The 27,320-nt window shown below is 42.5% G+C and overlaps 1 protein-coding gene across 1 annotated transcript in view; it reads left to right on the top strand.

Annotated features, from left to right (window-relative positions):
* The window catches only part of LOC126263666 (LIM domain-containing protein jub), a 223,281-nt gene that overhangs the window by 175,860 nt on the left and 20,101 nt on the right, over positions 1–27,320 (top strand). The window contains exons 3-6 of the mRNA XM_049960773.1: positions 7,629–7,798; positions 13,984–14,046; positions 14,528–14,658; positions 16,525–16,576. Coding sequence (XP_049816730.1) covers positions 7,629–7,798; positions 13,984–14,046; positions 14,528–14,658; positions 16,525–16,576 — 416 coding nt within the window. The remainder of the gene's footprint in view (positions 1–7,628; positions 7,799–13,983; positions 14,047–14,527; positions 14,659–16,524; positions 16,577–27,320) is intronic.

Below are 27,320 nucleotides of genomic sequence, written 5' to 3'. Positions count from 1 at the left end.
AAATCACACGATGATAGATCCGGGCTGTACGGAGGATGTTGCAGGTTTCCCAACCAAATGGCTGAAATGTAGCCTTCGTCCGATTGTCAGTGTGGGGGCGGGCGTTATCGGCAAAAAGCTGATTACGTCCGACCGCATTCCAGGGCGTTTTGACTTCATGGCGTGAGGAACTCTACGAGCAGTGGAAGCATCCTGTTGAACGACAATTCCCGCCCCCACTCTGCCAATCGGCCGATGGCTACACTTCGGCGTTTTGGTAGGGAAACAGTGCAGCATCCACCGTATAGCCCGGATTTCTTCCGTGTGATTTTTCACATCTTTGGCGACCTGAAGAAAGACATGCGTGAACGTCGGTTTCAGTCGGACGAGGAAGTGCAAGGGTGCGTGCGGTTGTGGCCACAACGGTCTGCCCCGTTCTATAAAGATGAATTGGTCATCCCATCTCCCAGTGGGATAAATGTCGTAATGTATGCGGTTATTACTTTTGAATGAACTACACTCCTGGAAATGGAAGAAAGAACACATTGACACCGGTGTGTCAGACCCACCATACTTGCTCCGGACACTGCGAGAGGGCTGTACAAGCAATGATCACACGCACGGCACAGCGGACACACCAGGAACCGCGGTGTTGGCCGTCGAATGGCGCTAGCTGCGCAGCATTTGTGCACCGCCGCCGTCAGTGTCAGCCAGTTTGCCGTGGCATACGGAGCTCCATCGCAGTCTTTAACACTGGTAGCATGCCGCGACAGCGTGGACGTGAACCGTATGTGCAGTTGACGGACTTTGAGCGAGGGCGTATAGTGGGCATGCGGGAGGCCGGGTGGACGTACCGCCGAATTGCTCAACACGTGGGGCGTGAGGTCTCCACAGTACATCGATGTTGTCGCCAGTGGTCGGCGGAAGGTGCACGTGCCCGTCGACCTGGGACCGGACCGCAGCGACGCACGGATGCACGCCAAGACCGTAGGATCCTACGCAGTGCCGTAGGGGACCGCACCGCCACTTCCCAGCAAATTAGGGACACTGTTGCTCCTGGGGTATCGGCGAGGACCATTCGCAACCGTCTCCATGAAGCTGGGCTACGGTCCCGCACACCGTTAGGCCGTCTTCCGCTCACGCCCCAACATCGTGCAGCCCGCCTCCAGTGGTGTCACGACAGGCGTGAATGGAGGGACGAATGGAGACGTGTCGTCTTCAGCGATGAGAGTCGCTTCTGCCTTGGCGCCAATAATGGTCGTATGCGTGTTTGGCGCCGTGCAGGTGAGCGCCACAATCAGGACTGCATACGACCGAGGCACACAGGGCCAACACCCGGCATCATGGTGTGGGGAGCCATCTCCTACACTGGCCGTACACCACTGGTGATCGTCGAGGGGACACTGAATAGTGCACGGTACATCCAAACCGTCATCGAACCCATCGTTCTACCATTCCTAGACCGGCAAGGGAACTTGCTGTTCCAACAGGACAATGCACGTCCGCATGTATCCCGTGCCACCCAACGTGCTATAGAAGGTGTAAGTCAACTACCCTGGCCAGCAAGATCTCCGGATCTGTCCCCCATTGAGCATGTTTGGGACTGGATGAAGCGTCGTCTCACGCGGTCTGCACGTCCAGCACGAACGCTGGTCCAACTGAGGCGCCAGGTGGAAATGGCATGGCAAGCCGTTCCACAGGACTACATCCAGCATCTCTACGATCGTCTCCATGGGAGAATAGCAGCCTGCATTGCTGCGAAAGGTGGATATACACTGTACTAGTGCCGACATTGTGCATGCTCTGTTGCCTGTGTCTATGTGCCTGTGGTTCTGTCAGTGTGATCATGTGATGTATCTGACCCCAGGAATGTGTCAATAAAGTTTCCCCTTCCTGGGACAATGAATTCACGGTGTTCTTATTTCAATTTCCAGGAGTGTATTTCAGCCGGCCGCGGTGGTCTCGCGGTTCTAGGCGCGCAGTCCGGAACCGTGCGACTGCTACGGTCGCAGGTTCGAATCCTGCCTCGGGCATGGATGTGTGTGATGTCCTTAGGTTAGTTAGGTTTAAATAGTTCTAAGTTCTAGGGGACTGATGACCACAGCAGTGGAGTCCCATAGTGCTCAGAGCCATTTGAACCATTTTGAACTATTTCATGGTCCAGTTATGGAGGGTGTTCGGTTTTCATTTGACTGCCCCTTATATCTAAATAATGACTGAATCGAAGGAAGCACAGCTCTCCCGTTCCTTGTACCTGGTTACGGAGGCTTTGGGAGAAATTTTGTGAACAGTAAACGGGAATGAATGTGAGCATCTGGATGTCGGGCGCCATGAAGGCGAGGTCTGACGAAGCAGGTTGGCACGTCGATATCCGGCCCACGGCAAGGATTCCTGCCTGGATTCCAGGAAAATCGGGCACTTCGGCAGGGCGACCTGGGAGCGGAACGTAGCCTACGACCAGGACTGGCAGGCGCGCGACGGAAAAAGCGGCGGCATTTTCTTTTTGACAGTCTTTTCTTAGCGCCGTCAAAAAAGATTTCGACGACGTTGGTGTTCCGTTGTTTTGTCGTGGGCTGGGACAGCGTATTTATAAGTGGCTCCATGTTGGGGTCGCCATTACGGAAGCGGAAAATTTCTTGTAGCGGCGAGTACAAGATGTGTCCGTGCCGGCAGTTAGAGCGTTTTGCGTTTGATTGCCTATTCTGCTCTCTTTGTCAGCGAACCGAAAGATTATTGTTGAAACTTACCCAGAAGGGGTCTTAATCGTCGCTGTCACAATCACCACCTGTTCTGTGTTGTGCCGTAATTACATTATTAGTAATTGCACTCATTTCTGATGGTTCTATTTTGGCTAGATTGCCATCTTCAGAACATCTGCAAAAGTTGCTTAACATTTTTTGTTATATCATAATGTTGGTTAATCATATTATCGGATATACAGAGATTTTGTAATTCAGTCCATACTCAGATACACATCGTTGCTCACTGGCACTCTGTATTGTAGTACAACATGATGTCGTTTTCGGACTCTTATGCAACAAGCTGCAAGAATGGTTGCTTGTTTACCTCTCGCTAACTGCTATTAGTCAGATTTTATCTTCCCTTCCTTTATGATAAATATGGGACATTTTTTCATAGATTCAGCTTAGAGAACAGAATCTTGAAAATTTCCGAAATGATTATATACAATTCTCAAAGCGTTTTTCAGTTAATATTTTTACCCCATTAGCTACTCTCCTTTAGAACACTCGTGAAAACATAGTAACACTTTTCGTTGCAATCAGGCTCACTTGTGACCATTTACACTTTACTTCTTTGCGTAGCTCAACTTGAACCCTCTAGATTCAAAGTTATGTAATTGTGAAGGATCCTAAACAGAGTATTAACTATTGGTTGGAAATGAATATTCAGTTGTTTATTAATGTTAATAACTTACAGCACAAATTAAGCTCATAGCAATTGATCAAAGTGCAGACCATCAGTTCCAATGCTTGTGCAACAATGACACAAAAAATTTTGTTGCTCTCTGTGAAATGTCACTCTGGTCTTTTGGACAGCGAGATAGACAGAAGAACCTACCCATCCAGTCCCTCTAAAGATTCCAGTATAGTTTCTCACACCATTAACTTCATTTAACTCCATACAAAAAAAATCTACCATGGACACATCACATACAATAACATAAATTGTATTCTGGAGATACCACAGTAGTGGTATCTGGGATGTAGAGACAAGTCGAAGATGTACATTTTATTTCAGTTCTGTACAATGAAATAATTGAACATTAAAAATAATATTGTATTACAGTGCTAATTCTAATTATAGAATAACTTAAAAATTACTTGTAATAATTCCTGTAAACATACTCTGTTGAAGAGTAGAACAAGCTGCCCAGCATAAAGTTCTTTGATTTTGTCTTAAAGTCCCCCAGTGTAGATTGTTGAATACATGTGTACTCATGTTTGACTACTAATATCAACCCCTTGAAGTTTTTGTAGAGATTGTTTTTTGTCCAAGAATTCCATAGTCTCTTCTCTTTTTGTCTTAGAAATAATGGCAAGGACAAAGGTCAGAAATGAATGTAAATATTGTGAAGTAGTTGCCAAAAGACCAAGATTTTTGTGGATATCTCTGCAGGGTGTTCTAGAATTGACATAAAGTGTAATTCTTATTACACAATTCTGTATCCTGAAACTACTGTCACTGTAAGTTGCGTGTTCTTTTACTAGGTAGCATTATCCAACAACGATTCAAAGATGTAAGCAATTTACTAATACATGCCTCGCACACATTGTTCATTCAAGACATGAGATCATCAAAATATATGCTTCAGATCGTGAGTTCCTTGTCTCAAAATATTTAGTTTACGATCCTCTGTTGTTTAGATGATCTTCTTCGCGAAGCTTTGAGATATCCAGTGACTCTCCCATGTCCCCGTGTAGTCTAACCTAATGCAGGTTGAACATAGTCAATCTCTGTTCCAGCATAGTTAAGTTACATTTTGTAAGCAGTGTCTTCCATAACATATTGCTATTCCCAGTATCTCACTAGTAAACTTGAGCCTGTTGTTTGCTTTCCCCATAAAAGATGCTCAGTAATGCTGTCAATTCATAATAGGCTACATTGTTACTCCATTTGTATGACTTGACTGATCAGCGAGTTATGTATTGAGTCAAACAAAGTGACGCACTGGTTGAGAGATTGTACTTACATTGATATCTTGTACGGCTATCCAGACTTGCAGCTTTCCAAAATTAACATTTGCTAGAATGGATCTTTCAAGATATGCAGTGCACAGTTTCCAGATCCATCCTTGTCCAACCTAGTTCATACTTCCTCTCTAATGCTTGCTATGTTCAACCCTAACTACCCTTCCTTCCTTTGTTGAATATATAGGCACACATTTTATCCATGAGATTGGTATTTGGATTGTGAACTAGTCTAATATGTATTCAACATAATAATATTGTCTCCAGGGCTCCTTTCCTGTTGTCTTCTGGGGTCAAGATGAGCTCGAATGAACTTTCAACATAAGATGTGTTAACTTAGATGTGTCAGTCCTCTCCAACTTGGGGATTTAAGTGTGCAACTTTGTCTGGTTGAGACCTTCTATTAACCAGCTTCTTATCAACCATGAAAATGTCTAGTCAGTGATGGTACTTCTATCCATTTCAGTGTTGCCCATGACACCTTTTTTGTTATCGGTCTAATGATCGCTTCCCCCACTCTTGTGGCTTCACAGCATTGGTCACTACATATCGATCTTTGTGAGAATGTCCACTTCCTGATGATCCTGTTGCTTCCTTGCCATCTCCAGATGGACTGCCTGCCACGTTGGTTGCCTCGAAGAGGTAGTTGGCAGTTGTCTTTGTGCTGATGGGTTGGTTCTTGCTGAACGCACTTTGTGACCCAGGTGCCTTTTTACTGCAGCAACAACAAGGTGAAGGTGTCCCCCTATCATCATTTCCACCCTCCCCCACCCCCACCCCCACCCCTTTTCCCCCTGGCTAGGTCGAGTCATATAAAGACATGCAATGACTGAGAATTGCTTCAGGCAGTCAAGGGACCTTGCTACTCTTGAGTACTTTCATCATCAGAGCATGTATTTCATGGACATCATTAACTCCAGATGAACTACCCCCAGATCAAGGGACTGATGATGTTGCTGTTCAGTCCCTTCCCAACTCCCAACCAACCATCCAAACACGATCACCAGTAATGTTTGCTCGGCATCTCTCATCTCTACATGGTACCTTATATATTTGAGTGCCGCATGCTGTATCACCTTACTATTTCTCAATTCTCCCACTGCTCCACAAACTAATAATGACATAGTTAGTATCTTCTCAGTTGATATAAGAAAATTGTTCTTATGATTTATAGTTTCTGTGCAGCAGCTTGACTATTAAAGAGCTATACAAGCCTTGACAGATTGTATGGTTGCGTATAGAACAACAGTTACATCCTGGTGTTCACTTCTTCATCCTAAGCAAATCAAGAGCCATGAATGTATGTCTTCAGGGCTCCAAAAATATGGAAATTGCCTGGGGTTAGATCAGAACTGTATGGAGGATGTTTAAGGTTTTCCCAGCTAAACTTCTGCAGCTTAGTGTGATGGACCCCTTACCCTTGACGTGCTCATTCCTTCATCTCTCTCTTACTGCATTTTAATTTCTTTTACTTGCAGTTCATCTCCTTTGTGCTGCACACTATTTCATATTTTGGAGGTAGCTCTCTGTTGAGTAGTGGGTGCTCTTTAACACATTGACCACACTGGAGGAGGGTGGGACAGCTGTGGGATAATTCCCATCTCGTGCTGAGCCCCAAGGACAGCCACATACTGTCTTACTTAATGTTCTCCTCTAATTTTTATTTTTGACAGTCCAACTGATGTCCATCACACTTTTGGCCTTCTTGTTTTTACATTTTGAATCTGCTAACTTGAAGACATTCTTTGCTCTGTAACTGTCTTCACCTTTGATGGGCTGGCAGTGATCAAATGTGGGGTGGGGCTGATTTTTTTGCCATTGGATTACCCCTGGAGAACCCTTGTCTACTCTGACTCTTTCTCCAGCCACTGTCAATGAGTTGCAATAAAAATCACTGTGATAACTTATTAGGATGTCTGGCAGCAAGTTTGTAAAATGGTTTTTGCAGGTTGGTTGCCACTTACATCTAATTTTGTATGTGTAGTGGAGCAGTGACTGGTTCAGTGTTCCCCTGATGGTTTCTTTTGACTGTAGGATTGTAATTCACATGGACTGTCTCTCTGATGGAGTATGCATTGAAAGTGCACATTTGAGATTAATGTATTGTGCCTGTATGTGTATACCCTTGGAATTAAAACAGGATGACATGAAACTTAACAACATTCAGTGTAGTGTTTAGGGGCTTTAACACACACACACACACACACACACACACACACACACACACACACACACACACACACACACACACACACACACACACACACAGAGAGAGAGAGAGAGAGAGAGAGAGAGAGAGAGAGAGAGAGAGGGGGGGGGGGGCATAAACTACTCAGTGTCTTTTTACATTAGCCTTGTATTTATTTTAATCTGTAAATAGTCATGACGATTAAGAATATTACCTGCCAGGGTAGCCGAGAGCGCTAATGCGCTGCTTCCTGGACTCATGTAGGTGCGCTGTCCCCAGATCAAATCTGCCCGGCGGATTAATGACGAGGGCTAGTATGCCGGCTGGCCTGGATGTGGATTTTGGGCAGTTTTCCACATCCCACTGGGCTGGTCCCCACATTCCGCCTCAGACATTTGAAACACTTTCACACTCTTTCATGATTTACACTAGACGCAGACAGCTGGAGTACACTACTCCGGGGTGGCAGCAGGAAGGGCATCTGGCCACCCTCTGCAATTAACAATGCCAAATCCGTAATAACAAGGCCAACCCCACCTAACACGGAACAAAGACTCAAGAAAGAAAGAAATTTATTTAAAACTGTTTTTGTTTTTTAAGTATTTGAAAACTAAGTTTTAAATTATACATGTTACCAAATTGAGCATTTTTTCTGTGAAATCTCTTTCTCGAACTTCACCTAGCTTTTTCACTTATACTGTGAAAAGATTTTAATTTGTTTCCTGTGCATAATTTGCCTTTCTATTTTGTAGGTATATGTCACACATGTGGTGAAAAAGTAACTGGAGCAGGCCAAGCATGCCAAGCCATGGGCAACCTGTACCATACAAACTGTTTCATTTGTTGCTCATGTGGTCGTGCTCTTCGAGGGAAAGCATTCTACAATGTTCACGGACGTGTTTATTGTGAAGAAGATTACTTGGTAAGTTGAGGTTTCGGATCTTTTTAATATGCTCATTGTATGTTGCTCATTTCATCATTAGTTATGTAGAGTATTTCTTTCAGATCAGTGAGTACCGTGGTGTAATTAATATAATCAGTGTCTTGTTACATTAACTTTCTGTTTATTTTGATCTATAAATTATCATGATGATTTATTCAAGACTTCTTGCTTTTTTAATTATTAGAAAAATGAGTTTTAGATTCTCTGTGTTATAAAATGAGTATTTTTTTCTGACATTGGCAGTCAAATGAAAATTAGACAGATGAAAAAAAGTAAGTAAATTGTTTATTTTTTCAAAAGTAATACCCATAACTGTTAATAATTTCATCCCAAGAGAAGAGGTGGTCAGTGCCTTCATGGAAAAATGATTGCAGTTGCCTATGGAACTATGATTGTATCCAGGTGTGCACCTCTTCATCCAAAGCAAATCATCTGCCATGAATGTGTTTCTTCATGGCTCCCAAAATATGGAAATTTGCCTGGGGTGAGACTAGGACCAGCTGTGGGATGTGTAAGGGTTTCCCAGTGAAACTTGCGCAATGTAGTCAAAACAACCTGTGCAACACGTAGCAGTCATCGTCAGCCATTGATCTTTGTTTTTGCTTCCTAGCTATTACAACCTCATTTGATTGGGAAGTGGCCAAGACCAAAAAGGTGGATGCTTCAAAGTGCAAAATGGTTGCGATATAGTCAGCAGGCTATATTTGAACAACAGGCATGTGTCCAGGTGGTGGACCATGTCACCTTTATGATTCAAGGAGCTAGCACCGATTCCATTCCTCAGTCTAGCAGCCAACTCATACAATGACCTGTCCCTGCCTGGAATGAAGAATGTCACTTGGCAATCGGAGCCACGTGTGCAGCTTTACAGTAATTCAAACACCATCAAACTACAAACTACCCCCCGCCATGAACCATGGACCTTGTCGTTGGTGGGGAGGCTTGCGTGCCTCAGCGATACCGTAGGTGCAACCACAACGGAGGGGTATCTGTTGAGAGGCCAGACAAACGTGTGGTTCCTGAAGAGGGGAAGCAGCCTTTTCAGTAGTTGCAAGGGCAACAGTCTGGATGATTGGCTGATCTGGCCCTGTAACACTAACCAAAACGGCCTTGCTGTGCTGGTACTGCGAACAGCTGAAAGCAAGGGGAAACTACAGCCGTAATTTTTCCCGAGGGCATGCAGCTTTACTGTATGGTTAAATGATGATGGCGTCCTCTTGGGTAAAATATTCCGGAGGTAAAATAGTCCACCACTCGGATTTCCGCGCAGGGACTACTCAAGAGAATGTCGTTATCAGGAGAAAGAAAACTGGCGTTCTACGGATCGGAGCGTGGAATGTCAGATCCCTTAATCGGGCAGGTAGGTTAGAAAATTTAAAAAGGGAAATGGATAGATTAAAGTTAGATATAGTGGGAATTAGTGAAGTACAGTGAAAGGAGGAACAAGACTTCCGGTCAGGTGACTACAGGGTTATAAACACAAAATCAAATAGGGGTAATGCAGGAGTAGGTTTAATAATGAATGGGAAAATAGGAATGCGGGTAAGTTACTACAAACAGCATAGTGAACGCATTACTGTGGCCAAGAAGGATACAAAGCCCACGCCTACTACAGTAGTACAAGTTTATATTCCAACTAGCTCTGCAGATGACGAAGAAATTGAAGAAATGTATGATGAAATAAAAGAAATTTTTCAGATTGAGAAGGGAGACGAAAATTTAATAGCCATGGGTGACTGGAATTCGGCAGTAGGAAAAGGTGGAGAAGGGAACATAGTAGGTGAATATGGATTGGGGGTAAAAAATGAAAGAGGAAGCCGCCTGGTAGAATTTTGCACAGAGCACAACTTAATCATAGCTAACACTTGGTTCAAGAATCATAAAAGAAGGTTGTATACATGGAAGAAGCCTGGAGATACTGACAGTTTCAGATAGATTATATAATGGTAAGACAGAGATTTAGGAACCAGGTTTTAAATTGTAAGACATTTCCAGGGGCAGATGTGGATTCTGACCACAATCTATTGGTTATGACCTGTAGATTAAAACTGAAGAAACTGCAAAAAGGTGGGAATTTAAGGAGATGGGACCTGGATAAACTGAAAGAACCAGAGGTTGTACAGAGTTTCAGGGAGAGCATAAGGGAACAATTGACAGGAATGGGGGAAAGAAATACAGTAGAAGAAGAATGGGTAGCTTTGAGGGATGAAGCAGTGAAGGCAGCAGAGGATCAAGTAGGTAAAAATCGAGGGTGGTAGAAATCCTTGGGTAACAGAAGATACGTTGAATTTAATTGATGAAAGGAGAAAATATAAAAATGCAGTAAATGAAGCAGGCAAAAAGGAATACATACGTCTCAAAAATGAGATCGACAGGAAGTGCAAAATGGCTAAGCAGGGATGGTTAGAGGACAAATGTAAGGATGTAGAAGCTTATCTCATTAGGGGTAAGATAGATAGCGCCTACAGGAAAATTTAAGAGACCTTCAGAGAAAAGAGACCACTTGTATGAATATCAAAACTCGGATGGAAACCCAGTTCTAAGCAAAGAAGGGAAAGCAGAAAGGTGGAAGGAGTATATAGAGGGTCTATACAAGGGCGATGTACTTGAGGACAATATTATGGAAATAGGAGAGGCTGTAGATGAAGATGAAATGGGAGATATGATAATGCGTGAAGAGTTTGACAGAGCACTGAAACACCTGAGTCGAAACAAGGCCCCGGGAGCAGACAACATTCCATTACAACTACTGACAGCCTTGGGAGAGCCAGTCCTGGCAAAACTCTACCATCTGGTGAGCAAGATATATGAGACGGGCGAAATACCCTCAGACTTCAAGAAGAATATAATAATTCCAATCCCAAAGAAAGCAGGTGTTGACAAATGTGCAAATTACCGAACTATCAGTTTAATAAGTCACGGCTGCAAAATACTAACGTGGATTCTTTACAGACAAATGGAAGAACTAGTAGAAGCCGAACTTGGGGAAGATCAGTTTGGATTCCGTAGAAATGTTGGAATACGTGAGGCAATATTGACCCTACGACTTATCTTAGAAGAAAGATTAAGGAAAGGCAAACCTATGTTTCTAGCATTTGTAGACTTAGAGAAAGCGTTTGACAATGTTGACTGGAATACTCTCTTTCAAATTCTGAAGGTGGCAGGGGTAAAATACAGGGAGCGAAAGGCTATTTACAATTTGTACAGAAACCAGATGGCAGTTATAAGAGTCGAGGGACATGAAAGGGAAGCAGTGGTTGGGAAGGGAGTGAGACATGGTTGTAGTCTCTCCCCGATGTTATTCAATCTGTATATTGAGCAAGCAGTGAAGGAAACAAAAGAAAAATTCGGAGTAGATATTAAAATCCATGGAGAAGAAATAAAAACTTTGAGTTTCGCCGATGACATTGTAATTCTGTGAGAAACAGCAAAGGACTTGGAAGAGCAGTTGAATGGAATGGACAGTGTTTTGAAAGGAGGATATAAGATGAACATCAACAAAAACAAAACAAGGATAATGGAATGTAGTCGAATTAAGTCGGGTGATGCTGAGAGAATTAGATTAAGAAATGAGAGACTTAAAGTAGTAAAGGAGTTTTGCTATTTGGGGAGCAAAATAACTGATGATTGTCGAAGTAGAGATTTAAGTGTCAGGAAGTGGTTTCTGAAAGTATTTGTATGGAGTGTAGCCATGTTTGGAAGTGAAACATGGACGATAAATAGTTTGGACAAGAAGAGAATAGAAGCTTTTGAAGTGTGGTGCTACAGAAGAATGCTGAAGATTAGAAGGGTAGATCACATAACTAATGAGGAAGTGTTGAATAGAATTGGGGAGAAGAGAAGTCTGTGCCACAACTTGACAAGAAGAAGGGATCGGTTGGTAGGACATGTGTTGAGGCATCAAGGGATCACCAATTTAGTATTGGAGGGCAGCGTGGAGGGTAAAAATCGTAGAGGGGGACCAAGAGATGAATACACTAAACAGATTCAGAAGGATGTAGATTGCAGTAGGTACTGAGAGATGAAGAAGCTTGCACAGTATAGAGTAGCATGGAGAGCTGCATCAAACCAGTCTCAGGACTGAAGACCACAACAGCAACAACAACAACAAACTACAGACCTTCATGCCTTCAGGCATGTGAGGGCAACAGTGTGGCAAATGATAAAACAATGGAACACACACTCCTGGAAGGAATTTGTGACTTCCAGTAACTGGTCCTCTTCCACTACACAAGTTTGGCAAGTGCAATACAACTCCCCGTGTGACCTTGTTGAGAAATGGGGGTCTTAGTGGACACACCTAAAGACATGACTAAGCTTTTAGCTGAAGAATGTTTCACTGTCACTTCGTCATATTCCTGAGTTTCAGATGTTCTGTAGGACTGTAGAAATTGAGAGCTTCCATGTCTTCTTGTGTGATAAGGTGGCGTACAATCTTCCATTCTCCATGTGGGAATTGGTATCAGCTCTGTCTACAGCCAGAGAAACTGCTCGTGAACCAGGTCAAATTCGTCACACCATCTCTGTTATCTGTGACTGCATCCAAAGACAAGTTCCTGTCTTGTTTCAATCAGGTCTGGTTTCATTACTAAGAATAAAGTACACACAGTAACATCTAACGGTAATCCAGGCTGCATGTCATGAAAAGGAACCAGTTTATATCGTTCGACTCAAACCCTTAGGTTTGGAAGTGATGAACGTACATATGTAATACAGGCAAATGGACAAAGGGAACTACTAACCACTGTACAGAGTTATATACAGGCAAGTTTTTACAATTTATTTTAGCTTCATTGAGTATACTTCTCACTGATAATAGTTTCCATTGTCGAATATTGAACATCTGAGATGCTGGCAGGGTTGAACTTCGCTGCTAGCTGGAAATCAGTCCTGCTTCACACTTTGAGGCCTCTGTGTGTGGCATCTGGACCTGTTTGCTAACATGTAGTACACAACTGCATTGTCTTTTGCATCCAATTCGGAATCAGTGAGCATGAAGTCAGTGTTTCTTAATATGTGTGACCCCATATGGAACTGTCGAAAATGACTGGCACTGTTTGTCTTTTGTGTCATCCCCTTGCATGCTGATATCTCATTATCTGAAGTATGATAGGGAACTCAGTATTCTGAGATCTACAGTGTCAAGAGTGTGCTGAGGATACCATATTTCAGGCATTACCTGTCACTACGGACAATGCAGTGGTGGCCGACAGCCTTCACTTAACAACTAATAGCAGCAGCATTTGTTTAGAGTTGTCAGTATTAACAGAGAAGCAACACTGTGTGAAATAACCACAGATCAGTGTGGAGCTACGACAAATGTATCTGTTGAGACAGTGTAGTGAAATTGGCTACAGCAGCAGACGATCGATTTGTGTGTTGGCTAATGGCATGACTTCACCTACAGCCACTTTCTTAGCTCTCAGTCATATCATTTGGACCCTAGATGACTGAAAAACTGTGACCTGGTCAGATGAGTCCCAATTTCAGTCTGTATGAGTTGTGGAGTTAGAATGTAACACAGACCCCACGAAGCCGTGGACCCGATTTGTCAACAAGGCACTATGCAATTAGAGACCATTTGCAGCCATTCATAGACTTCAAGTTCCCAAACAATGGAATTTTTATGCATGACAATGCACCATGTCACTGGGCCACAATTGGTTTGAATAACATTCTGGACAATCCGATTTGGCCACCCAGATTGCCCTCAGTGAATCCTATCGAAAGTTTACGGGACGTAATCCAGAGGTCAGTTCGTGCACAAAATCCTGCATCAGCAAAACTTCGGCAATTATGGATGGCTACAGAAGCAGCACGGCTCAGTATTTCTGCAGAGGACTTCCAGCGACTTGTTGACCCGTACCACTTCGGGATGCTGCACTACGCTGGGCAAAAGGAGGTCCGCCATAGTATTTGGGGGTATCCCATTATATAGTAAGTAAATTGCTTTGTTGGAAGACTGTTACTTAGGGAGAGGGTGAAGTAATCTGAGCAAGGAAGCTTAATCGACTGAGTAGAAATCAGGTGTTATATTCCTAGGTTACAAGGCACTAACACAAGATATTTTTATATAATTTCTTATAAAAATCTTGTTTATTTCGTAGCCAAAACAAGTCAGTCAGTCTGGCTAGCAATACTAAGAATGAATTTTTGTTTTTCAGTACTCGGGCTTCCAACAGACAGCTGAAAAATGTGCTATCTGTGGTCATTTAATAATGGAGATGGTAAGTGAAAATGATTATTTGTACTTACATATGGAATTAGTACTGAAGTTATCCCTGCAAATCATATTTAGTCTTTGTTGTTGGATGCTCCAGGAATAACTTCACTGTGTGTGTTGAGATTTCTTAGATTAGTTTTTAGTGCAATGAATTCAGGGTTCTTTTTTGAAATAATGGAAATACCTTATGCCTCCTGTGCGCCACGTTGATTCACAAAGTAGTTCTGCTTCCCCCCCTCCCTTCTCTCTCTCTCTCTCCCCCCCGCCCTCTCTCTCACTCTCTCTCTCTCTCTCTCTCTCTCTCTCTCTCTCTCTCTCTCTCACACACACACACACACACACACACACACACACACACACACACACACATGGCATTCTCAACTTTGAGGAAAAAATTGAAATAAATATTAATTCTTTTTCTTCTACAGTTACAGCTTTTTGGGCCACAGTTGATGAAATTTTGTAAAGTCTGTTTTGTGTTACAGATCCTGCAGGCTATGGGAAAATCATATCATCCTGGCTGCTTCAGATGCTGCATCTGCAATGAGTGTTTGGATGGTGTTCCATTTACAGTGGATGTTGATAACAAGATATATTGTGTTAATGACTACCACAGGTACAGTTTAGTGATGCGTAACCTCCACCCAGACTCATATAAGGAAAACATTAGTTTTGGTTGAAACTTATTTTGTATCCAAGAACGCATTTTTCCTACATTATTCAGATGTACACACATTATAAAATTTATTAATTGAGATCTGGACCAAAGACCTGAATGGTCTATTCACATCTTACATTCCTTTTTTCTCAAGATACAAGTTAATGCTTTTATATTTTTTATTCTGATTGTGCCAAACACATTTTTATCAAATACTCTTTAAGTTTTCTGGCATTATCTTTTGTCTTTTCAGTGTTCATTTCTCAAGTAGTACTACATTAACTGAAGAGCTATGGTGATAATTGAGAAGTTTGAAGAGAGACATTGTGCAAAGTGTATGATTTGTAGATCTTGTCTACAAATAAACTATTTATTGTTAGTGAAATTAGTGAATATTTTGTGAGAGTAGCGGTATGGAGGCCAGTAATATTTTTCTAAAACTGATGTAAATTTAAAATATGAATGTAAGAGGTGTGAGCAAAAAATAATGGGAATTTTTGTTTTTCTTAAAGAATCTTTATTTATTCATCAGTGTCAACTTTGTCCCCTTCAAAGTAATGCCCCTCAGATATAATACACATGTGCTAGTCTTTTTTCCAATCTTTGAACCACTTCTGGAACTCACTTTTCATTAGGTGTTCAGCTCCTATGTTGATTTGATTTTTATCTCGTCAGTGGTGGCAAAATGACATCCTTTCATGGTTATCTTCAGACTTGAGAAAAGAGAGAAGTTGCAGGGGCCATGTCTGGCAAATATGGTGGCTGAGGCAACATAACGATTCTTTTTCCCGAAAAAATCACGAAAAAGCATTGAGGTGTGATCGGGAGCATTATCGTGATGCAATGTTCGTGAGTGTTTTTTTCCACAATTCTGGTTGTTTTCCGCTGATTGCTTCATGCAAACAATGCATACCTTCCAGATAATATTCCGTATTGACCATACGACCATAAGTCACAAACTCATGTTGCACTATCCCAGTGTAATCGATTGAAACAGTTATTTTACTTCACATCAATTTGACACTGTTTTCACAACAGAAATGCAAGTGTGTCACGTGAACATAAAGTCTTTGTACTTCCATTTCATGATACTAACAGTCAGTTCAATTAATTTCTCATAATTATATTTCACTGCAACTGATTGAAATGTCAGAGTTTTGAAAGGAACAGCTCATAAACACTACAAAAAAGTCAGCTTGTTATTTATAAATAACTGATGTATCACTGAAATTGACCTATTGTTCACAATGAAATTTTAGCATGGGCTTACCCTCATTCGTGCACCTTTTGCTTTTGTGCTCTACAGGAACAGTAAACAAACCATTCCCATCCTTCCCACATCTTTCATACAATAGTGTAGAAATTATTTTGTGCAGTTTAGTTTGTATACATTTACATCAAAATTTAAGCAACAAGTTTTGAATTAATTTGTAAACTAAAATGTATTTAAAATACTTTTATTTATTCCATATCATTCCGGACTACAGAACTTAGGATGAGTGAAAGAAGCAGTAGCATATTAGTTATTTTGTAAATACATATTAGGCTTTTTTGTTTTTTACTAGCAAATGCCACATCTTGAGGATCTCCACACTGTAGGGCTACAAAGCAAACAGTGGCATGTAGTGCAATTTCATTTCACTTATTTTGTACTTTCACTGAAATTTTGACAGCATGAAGGCTTTTCTACATACAGTTTTGTCTCTTTGAACTGTTACTTTGTTGGCACTTCATGAAAATTTCAGTCTCTTCATTGACTGTGCACATATTTGTTATTATGTTACACACAATTTTCCTTTACTGATTCTTTTTTTTCTGTTGCAGGATGTTTGCTCCCAAGTGTGCGGCATGTGGGAAAGGAATAACGCCTGTTGAGGTACATATTCTTGTAATGTAAGACACAATCAACAGTAAGACCCCATTGAATCATAGGTTATTATTCTTCCACATGCAGCCAGACAACTGTTGAGAATGTAGACACAAACAAAGAAACAATCCATGTACTGATACAAGCTGTTGCTGACAATAAGTAAGAACACAATATGAGAGCAAGTGCCTGCTGCACTCACTTATAAAGAGGATGGCTATGGTAGATGGCACAGTGGATGCACGAGTCACTTGGCCAACCAAAGGTGACCTCTGGTGACCAGCCCGTGCAGATACTGTTGGCAGAATATTCGAAGTGTAGCATACCTCTTCCCCCTCGGGGAAAGGGCACTCCACTGATGTGAGCGACTGGTAAAACATCCGAGGCCTCTGCAGCGGACGTCAAATGCAATGGTGTCAGAAGAAGATTCCAGGCAGGAACTAGTGAGTAGGAGCAGAAGTGGCACAGCCGTGGACACATGTGGCAGCCGCTCTCCTGTGAAGTACTATAAGAGAGGACCAGTGACAAGGATGCTGGCAGCATCACAAAATGCGCTCCCTCAGTGTGGTGGGACTGTGCCATGGATAAGGCACTGACCACTTGGTCAGGGGCACATGTACTGAAGGAACCAAAGGTGCCGGCCCAGCTAGCAGCAGAATTGCTGGTGACAGCAAAGCATCGTGGGAAGGCCTGGCAGCAGGTGCGTGGAGGGGTTGGACCTTGAAGCAGAGGCAGGAGGTGGCGTCATCCAAAGGTGGGGGATGCATCACGAGGTGGAGGTGGTGGGCCCGTGGCCCACTTCGTGGTGCATGGGCGTAGCTGGTCATGGTAGCAAGCCGCCATCACTGGTGTACCCTATACAGAGGCAGTGGCCTCAGCAGCTCTCAGCTGTGGCCAGAATCCACTTCAGTTGGCAGCTGAACTCCCAAGCTTAGTTCATGGAGGCAGGTGCAAACTGCGACGAACCGTACTGACAGGTGTTGGTGGGTCAGCATGAGCAGATGGACGAGGGTGCATGGCTGGTGACTAGGGGCATCTTGGCTGGACTCTTATTCCTGCTGGCATAAACCTTTGGGAACTTGAGAAGTACGTCAAGGGATTGTCTGTGGAGCAATCTGCAACATACTTGAACGTGCTTATGAGACATCCCACTTTATCGTTAGATTGGGGATGAAAACGAGAAGGTGTCATGTGGGGAATACCCTGATATGCACAGAAATCGTGGAAGGCCTGAGACACAAATTCAGTAGAAAAACAGTTGGAGTGGTCCTGAATCATAGCCATGGCTGATGTTAAAAGAACGGTGGATTATCATCAACAACCAACAACCAGTAAGAATGCAGGAAGGGTCCTGTGGAATCAATGTGGGCAGAGTGCCACGGATGCTTTGGTGTGGGCCATGGAGAAAGCACTACCCAAATTGCGGCACCACCTGTTGGATAGCACACTTGAGAGCAGACCGTGACAACACTTACAATGTCACCATTGAAGCCAGCCCAAAACACATGCCAGTGGGCCAGTAACTTGGTATGCAAGACGTCCCCAATGTCTCGGATGTAGGAGTTAAAGCACATGCCTCTGTAGGGGTGCCGGGATCACAACACTGAGTGATAGCCCATCCGTAGCTAGAACACCACCACCAGGTAACAGAAGGCAGTAAGTGATAGCAAAATAGTTATGCAGAGGACCAGAAGCCCTGCCTGGATGACTGTCTGGCCAACCATGCTCAATGAGGTGAAAATTTGACACAAGACCAGATTGGCAGTGACAGCAGCTGCAATAAGGCAGCCCTTAATAGGAAACCCGTCCACTGTATGTTGCGTTTCAGCATCTAAATGAAAACAGAGTAGTTAATCCTGATCAAAAGTAGGATCCAGCCCCTTTGGAAGCCGGGATAGAAGGATTAAACAATGAAACTAAGGGCTTGTTGTCAGTAATAAGTTGGAACTTAAACCAGTACAAGAACACATGAAACTATTTGAGGGTTTAGTCACTTCCTTTTCAACATGGGAGTGGGAGTTGAACGTTTTTGACGCACAAGCTGTCAGACTTTTAGAACTATTCTCATATTGATGTGTGAGAATGGCCCAGAGCCCATACTGAGAGGCATGCATAGCCAAAACTGGGCAGTGGTTAGGATGTACAGTAGCCAAACAAGGAGAAGAACCGAGCAGGGTGGCACAATGGTTAACACACTGGACTTGCATTCTGGAGGATGAGGTTCAATCCCGCGTCCAACCATCCTGGTTTAGGTTTTCTGTGATTTCCCTAAATTGCTTCAGGCAAATGCCGGGGTGGTTCCTTTGAAAGGGTATGGCCGATTTCCTTCCCCTTCCTTCCCTAATCCGATGAGATTGATGACCTCGTTGTTTGGTCTCTTCCACTAAATCAACCCAGCCCAAGGAGAAAGTGTAATTTAGATTTCAAAAGTGTGAACATTGCTCGCAAGCTGGCATCCACTGAAAAGGAATGTTCTTGTGGAGCAACTCATGGAAGTGGGTTCCAGCGTGACCACATTATTTGTGATAGTAAGCTATTTCATCTGAAAATGCATGGAGTTGTTTGATATTGGTAGAGTGAGACAGAGCTGTGACCACGGCAACATGCTAACATAAAGGCATAACACTATCCCGAGAAACCTCAAACCACAAATACGCAGTGGATAGCTGAAAAACATATGATTTGGCCAAGGTGCATTTCAACCCTGCAGTATGAAAGATCGTGAACAAGGTGTGTAAGTTACGTAAATGCTCTTCAGTGGTTGCATCCATCATGATATTGTCATCAAGATAATTGATATATCCTGGAATGGACATGAGCAGTTTTTCCAAAAAACACTGAAAAATCACCAGGGCGATAGCCACAGAAGTTGCTAATATTGTTATATTCTCTAGGATGCCCTTTAGAATCCTCATTCAACAGAACCTATAAATAGGCTTCAGATTAATCACTGTTGGAGAAAAACTGGCCAACAACTTGCCTAGACAGGGCAAAGGGTAGATTCAGTGAAAGATTGATTATTAACTGAAAATTTAAAGTCAACTCTGAGGTAAAGCGGACCAGTTGGCTTTTTAACATCCATGAGGGAGATAGACCACTCACTCAATGTAATAGGCTATATGACCCCCAACAATGTCAGCCTGCCCAATTCTGATTTCACTTGGTCGTGCAAAGCCAAAGGAACAGGGCACACGTAGAAAAACCATGGCCGCACTATAGGTTTCAGGGTAATGGGAGCAGCAAAATTAGTGGCACAGCGTAACCCATCAAAGAAAATATGATTGATTGATTGATATTTAACAGGGGAGCTAAAACAGCTTAGGTCTGACCCGCCACTGTCCGCACCGAAACTAGGTTTCTTGTGCGGTATCGCATCCTGTATATCTAGTAAAGCCAACCAGTGCCCTTAAAATAGTGCAAGGAGTCCCTCTACCAGTTTTTTGCTAGACACAATTTCTTCGGGTCTAGTTGTCCGGAAGATTCTGTATCTTTTACTCTCCAATGCCATGCATTTGAAGATTAGGTGTGATGCAGTTTCTTCACCCTCATCACAGATCCTACATTTATTGTCCTCTTCCGTTATACCCATTGTGTGTAAGTGTTTTTTGAAATTCCTATGGCCGGTCATCAGCCCACTCATGAGTTTGATCTCTTTCCTGTTCAATCCTAGGATTACAGAGCTTCTTTTAAAGCATGGCTTGGGCATCATTACCTTACCATGTTTCTGTTTATGGACCTTGGTCCAATATCCTACGTGCTGTTTCCTACATCCTAGCCAATCTATCGGCTTGCTCATTGCCACAGATCCCTGAGTGGCCAGGGACCCACACTAGGTTCACCCTATTGCTTCCCCCTAGCTCCACCAGAGCCCTGTGGCAATCTGCAACAATCTTAGATCTTGTTGCAGGAGCTGCCAATGATTTCAGGGCTGCCTGGTTGTCTGAATAGATGTAGATTCCACAGTCATTGTAGCACCTATGCATTTCTCCTCCACACATGCCCTGATTGCAGTAATTTCAGCTTGGAATACAGAGGCCAGTTTCCCTAGAGTGATGAAGCTCTCCAGTCTTGGCTGAACCCCGTACAACCTTGCCCCAATGCCTTGGTCTGTTTTCGACCCATCAGTGGACCAAACGATGTCCCCCGTACGGTGTCGAACTGTTTTTTCCCACTGGTCCCTACTTCCAATTATTATGTTGTAAGGCTTGGAAGCAGTTGGAAGTTATTATATAGTCGGCAGGCATTTCCCCAGCCATTCCTATATTTACCTCACTCACTAGTTAGTGTGTGATTCTGGATATCCAAATGCGACCCAGTTTTTGCCAGTTTTATGTCTGTGTGCCCCAGCTGCTGCCTCCATCTTGCACAAAGGTGGAGGCATATCCAGTATGGCTTCCATTCCAGCAGTTGGTGTGCTGCTAATTCGACCCATTATGGCTAAGCAGGCCAATTTCTGCACCTTAGCAAGCTCCGTAGCAGCAACCCGCTGTTCTACCTTCTTCCACCACACTACAGCCCCATAGGAAATCCTAGGTCTAACCACTGTGGTGTATATCCAGTGCATACCCCTGGGGCTTAGGCCCCAATCCAAGAAAATAGACGAGATCTGAACACAGAGAACTGCTGGTAAGAGATCTGGTTGGAAATGAGGCACACTGTCCACAAAATGGTAAAACCAAAAGCATCCATACTGGACAAATTTGCGGAGTCACCATCATCCACTACCAGAGAAGTTCAGGAATGAACCACTGCTTATACATAATGGGAGCTGTAAATTGCCCCAAAATTGGAATGTGCTGCTTGTTATAACTTGCCAAATGTTGAGTGACATGAGGCAACGTCAGATATCCCAGATCCACATAAGTTTAAGAGTTCAGTGAAGTCATGACTGCATCCGTGTTCATGTGTAGTCTGAGTAATCTGTCTATTACTCGCACTTTGATGAACAGTTTGTTATGATTCACACTATATGGTTCTTCTTCTTCTTCTTTCTTCAATTTTTTTTTACAGTTGTTGCGAATCACCTAGTGCTTAGAATACAGTTGCCACATCGCCATCCTCCCCTCAAGAACTGACTGGTGACCAGGGCAGGAGCCACTGCGGCAATGTCACACCAAGTCTCAATCAGATCATCCTCAACACTAGATACCTCAAAAGATTGAGCAGCAGTATTTAAAATTTCAGCCAAAGAGGGATTCTTGTAGTGTGTGTTGGTGCACCTCCTTGTCAGGAGCTAACCAAATGATGGCTTCATGGACCATAGAGTCAGCATAGTAATCATGATGAGCATTGGTAACAAACTGACATTTCTGACTGGAATTTGGCCACCCAAGCACCAGTAGGACTGGTGAGGCTGTTTAAAACAGTGATAGTTTTTGGTGATAATTTAATAACAGTCTACACATTTTGTCAAATGAACATGATGCATGCTCCTGGAATGGTGTTAACTGGTGCAACAACTGGTAGGCCCAAGGAGAAATCCAAGAAAGAAACCACGCCTTATACGTGTTTGAATAGCTGATGCCAAAGATGGGGAAGTGTTGGTAAAGTCCCTTCTCATAATCATCCCAGTCTTTGGTCTCATAATTGTAAGGGGGAAAGGGCAGCAGGTATGCCGATGGTGTGGAAGCCTTCATATTCAGTGTGGGTGACGAAATTCAAGATAGCAACCACAAGAATCTGCTGCTTCTGTAGAAAATGTTTGAACACTGCCCCCACACCCAGAAAAACTGAAGGAACAGCAAGTAGTTGGAGTGTACAGAAGTGAACACCACACTCATCACCAGATGTATTGTAATGTAAGGCACAAATGACAATACGACCACAATGAATCAGAGTTTATTCTTCAACTGCTTACAGATGAACAACTGTGAGAACATAGACTTAACCATAGAAACAATTCAGGTACTGATACAAACCATCGCTGACAATAAATAAGCACAATATGAGAGCGAGTGCATGTTGCACTGTGCTTATAAAGAGGAGGCCGTTTGCATAAGTAATGTGGCCCACCGCAGGCAGCCACTGTTGGCTGGTCCATGTGGATTCCGTTGTCGAAATATTCAAAGTGTACTGCACTGGTGGCTTCAAGCCATGGCACATATCCAAGTATTACATATGGGGTTATAGCACATATCATGTTTATAGTACAGTGATTTTTTTGGGAAATTTGTGGTTCTAATGAAAGTAAATTCTTTTGTTTCCAACCAAGTGTCAAACTATTTACATAGCCCGAAGTACTGTGCCATTAATGCAGTACAAGGAATTAAACAAAAAGTTACAAACATTATATAAATAACATCTAAATTAATATATAATGGAAAAATTCTCAGTCCAATACAAACTGTGGTATGAAGAAATACAACCTTGCTCATCATATAGAACTGTTAAATAGAAGGTAGTGTGCAGCTACATTTAGATGCTTATTCTTTATTATAAGTGATGATTCTGTTCAACTTTCTTGAAGTAAAACTATTGGAGATACTGTAAACTGGTAACTAAGACTGTTATTGTAATCTCTTAATATTCTTCTGCCTTCTCAGGTATATGCAGAACTTATTGTTTGAAATATGCTCCAATATTGAAGTAGCAGAGTTCTCAGTATTTTGAATGTTAACTTACTCAAATGGTAATCATTTTATAGTATATATATATTACTTATTTGTTCGTACTTTGATTTTCAAATTGATGTATATTCAGGTAAGTGATTTTCATTCTTCTCAAACTTTCAACTTCTAATAGTGTACAACTTTGGGAAAAAATTGACAATTCATCTAACATAGTCTAGGAGAAGAAAAGGGTACAGAATCTTCCATAATACTTATTTGCATTATTATGTCAGAAATGTCATCATTAACACTTTTGCTGCTACAGACATGCTCTTTGTATCCCATGCTGAGGCATCTTTTGTTACGGCTGTACTACTCGCTAAATGCTGGTATCTGTGCTAAGAAACAGACTATATGATATACTCATCACCCAATTTTTTGAAAAGTATTACATGAAAAATTTTTATTTGTGTGCATCTTGCAGTGTGATATTTTCGCTTGGTAAAGGACTGAAATTTCTCTTCATTATATGCCATAGATACTATGTTGTATAAGATTAAGTAAAAAAATTGTGCAAAATTTTAAAGATTTTGCAGAGGGAAAAAGACATTGCATAAACTGCAAGAATACACATCCACAACACTTGCGGAACGGTGCACCGGACATGTATACTCATCCACAGCAGTGACAAGGTTAATAGTTTTTAATAGCTTCAGTAGTCAATTTTATTCAGACAGTTGTTACCAGCACACTACAAGTTTCCCACTGGCCCTGTCTTGTCGCTCTCTATGTGCCACATACAATAAATAGTAAGAATATTAATGTAATTATGTAAATGAGAATATTCAATTGAGAAAACCACACATGCACACACACTTTAGTAGATCACACTCTGTGCAGAATCTGGCTTAAGGTGATTTTGAATGCTACGTGTCCCTGCTTGTTATTGGATATACTGAGGTGTAGAATTTAAATCCTACTTGGTGGTGCCAAACATCTAGGGCCCTTCTACATCTACATATATATACTCTGCTCGCCACCAAGCGGTGTGTGGCGGAGGGCACAATTCGCGCCAAAGTCATATCCCCGCCCCCTCTGTTCGATTCGTGGATCATGCAAGGGAGAAAACGACTGTCTGTACGCCTCAGTACAAGCTCTAATTTCCCATATTTTTGAATGGTGAGCATTGCGTAATATGAAAGTTGGTGGTAAAAATATATGCTCCACATCCTCGGTGAAGATCGGATTTCGGAATTTAGTGAGCAGCCCCTTCCATTTAGCGCCTCTATCTGTTAGCGTGTCCCACTTCAAACTTTCTATCAGATTTGTAACGCTCTCGTGATGGCCAAATGTACCAGTCACGAATCTTGCCGCTCTTTTTAGGACCTTCTCAATCTCTTGAATCAGACCCAACTGGTAAGGGTCACATACAGACAGACAATACTCTAGGACTGGATGAACTAACCTATTGTAAGCTATTTCCTTTGCTGAAGGACTGCATCGCTTCAGGATTCTACCAATAAACTACAGTCTAGAGTTCGCCTTACCCATTACTTGTGTAATCTGATCATTCCATTTGAGACTATTTCGAATAATCGCACCCAGATACTTGATGGATGTTATCGCTTCCAAAGATTGGGCATTAATTTTGTACTCGTACATTAATGGGGATTTTTGCCTTGTTATATGCAGTAGGTTACACTTACTAATATTGAGAGATAGCTGCCAATCATTATACCACACATTTATTTTCTGCAAATCCTCATTGATTTGTTCATGACTTCCGTGTCAGACTACTTTCCTGTAGACTACATCATCATCGACAAAACAGTCTAATGCCGCTGCCGATACCATCAACCAGATCGTTTCGTTTATGTAATCGTAAAAAGCAGCGGACCTATTACGCTGCCCTGGGGCACACCTGAAGTTAAGCTTGTTTCTGTTGAAGTCACCCCGTTCAGGACGACATATTGCATTCTGTCTGTTAGAAAACTTTCTGTCCAACCACATATGTCATCGGATAGACCGGAAGCGCGCACTTTTTGGAGCAAGTAGATATGTAGCTCGGATTTCAAACTTGCATTCATTTTCATGTAGGTCTGTGTGAGTTTCCTGACAAACAACACAAGATGTAAATTACTTGCGTAATGGCATCCACAATTAAAGGAATCGTCAATTTGTTTTTCAATTATGTAATTTAGTCATTCAGTCATCATGTTACAAAATGGTATAGTGAAACTTTCACATTTTATACCATGCAACAGCCATGAGTGGCTTTGCAGATCTTCACTTAAAATACAGGGACACTTACACAGGTCATACTGAGTGTTTGTACTGAAGACTGCCACATGCCACAGGAAATAGAAGCAATGGTGATAGTATTTAAAACATTACTGGCACAGTGCAGTAGTTATCTTTACAGTGCAACAAATTGACCTATCGACAGTGCGATGCTATTGACTCTGATGTCCAAAATAGTTGTTCAAGCTTTCTTCTTACAGAGTTCCCTCTTGTATTCAGATTCTCACTATCTTCTACCAGTAATTAAATGAAAGTCCAGAAACTTAGAATCAAGCATTTGCCTCCCAATCATGACACATAGTGATTCAATAGCTTCTGAGTAGGGGAAAGAGCTAGATAGTGTTGACAGTGCAAGTGTGTTGTGTGTGTATTACATGATAATAAGGCAAAACCAAAAAAGACAATGAACAAAGCACAGCATAGACTAAGTATTTTTATTGTAATGCCTGCTTACAGTTGAATTGGGCCATCTTCAAATATACGAGGGCAGTTCAATAAGTAATGCAACACATTTTTTTTCTCGGCCAATTTTGGTTGAAAAAACCGGAAATTTCTTGTGGAATACTTTCAAACATTCCCTTCGTCTCGTATAGTTTCATTGACTTCCGACAGGTGGCAGCGCTGTACGGAGCTGTTAAAATGGCGTCTGTAACGGATGTGCGTTGCAAACAACGGGCAGTGATCGAGTTTCTTTTGGCGGAAAACCAGGGCATCTCAGATATTCATAGGCGCTTGCAGAATGTCTACGGTGATCTGGCAGTGGACAAAAGCACGGTGAGTCGTTGGGCAAAGCGTGTGTCATCATTGCCGCAAGGTCAAGCAAGACTGTCTGATCTCCCGCGTGCGGGCCGGCCGTGCACAGCTGTGACTCCTGCAATGACGGAGCGTGCGAACACACTCGTTCGAGATGATCGACGGATCACCATCAAACAACTCAGTGCTCAACTTGACATCTCTGTTGGTAGTGCTGTCACAATTGTTCACCAGTTGGGATATTCAAAGGTTTGTTCCCGCTGGGTTCCTCGTTGTCTAACCGAACACCATAAAGAGCAAAGGAGAACCATCTGTGCAGAATTGCTTGCTCGTCATGTGGCTGAGGGTGATAATTTCTTGTCAAAGATTGTTACAGGCGATGAAACATAGGTTCATCACTTCGAACCTGAAACAAAACGGCAATCAATGGAGTGGCGCCACACCCACTCCCCTACCAAGAAAAAGTTTAAAGCCATACCCTCAGCCGGTAAAGTCATGGTTACAGTCTTCTGGGACGCTGAAGGGGTTATTCTGTTCGATGTCCTTCCCCATGGTCAAACGATCAACTCTGAAGTGTATTATGCTACTCTTCAGAAATTGAAGAAACGACTTCAGCGTGTTCGTAGGCACAAAAATCAGAACGAACTTCTCCTTCTTCATGACAATGCAAGACCTCACACAAGTCTTCGCACCCAAGAGGAGCTCACAAAACTTCAGTGGACTGTTCTTCCTCATGCACCCTACAGCCCCGATCTCGCACCGTTGGATTTCCATATGTTTGGCCCAATGAAGGACGCAATCCGTGGGACGCACTACGCGGATGATGAAGAAGTTATTGATGCAGTACGACGTTGGCTCCGACATCGACCAGTGGAATGGTACCGTGCAGGCATACAGGCCCTCATTTCAAGGTGGCGTAAGGCCGTAGCATTGAATGGATATTACGTTGAAAAATAGTGTTGTGTAGCTAAAAGATTGGGGAATAACCTGGTGTATTTCAATGCTGAATAAAATAACTCCTGTTTCAGAAAAAAATGTGTTGCATTACTTATTGCACTGCCCTCGTAAAAAGTATGAAGTTATTACTGATATCAGCTATTACTTTCACCGACTAATGCTTGTGATATTTTGTAATCTCTCTGTATTTTAGA

The sequence above is a fragment of the Schistocerca nitens genome, chromosome 6, assembly GCF_023898315.1.
Source record: "Schistocerca nitens isolate TAMUIC-IGC-003100 chromosome 6, iqSchNite1.1, whole genome shotgun sequence".
NCBI lineage: Eukaryota > Metazoa > Arthropoda > Insecta > Orthoptera > Acrididae > Schistocerca > Schistocerca nitens.
Note: the sequence above shows the minus strand (reverse complement) of the source record. Positions and strands in the feature narration are given on the sequence as shown.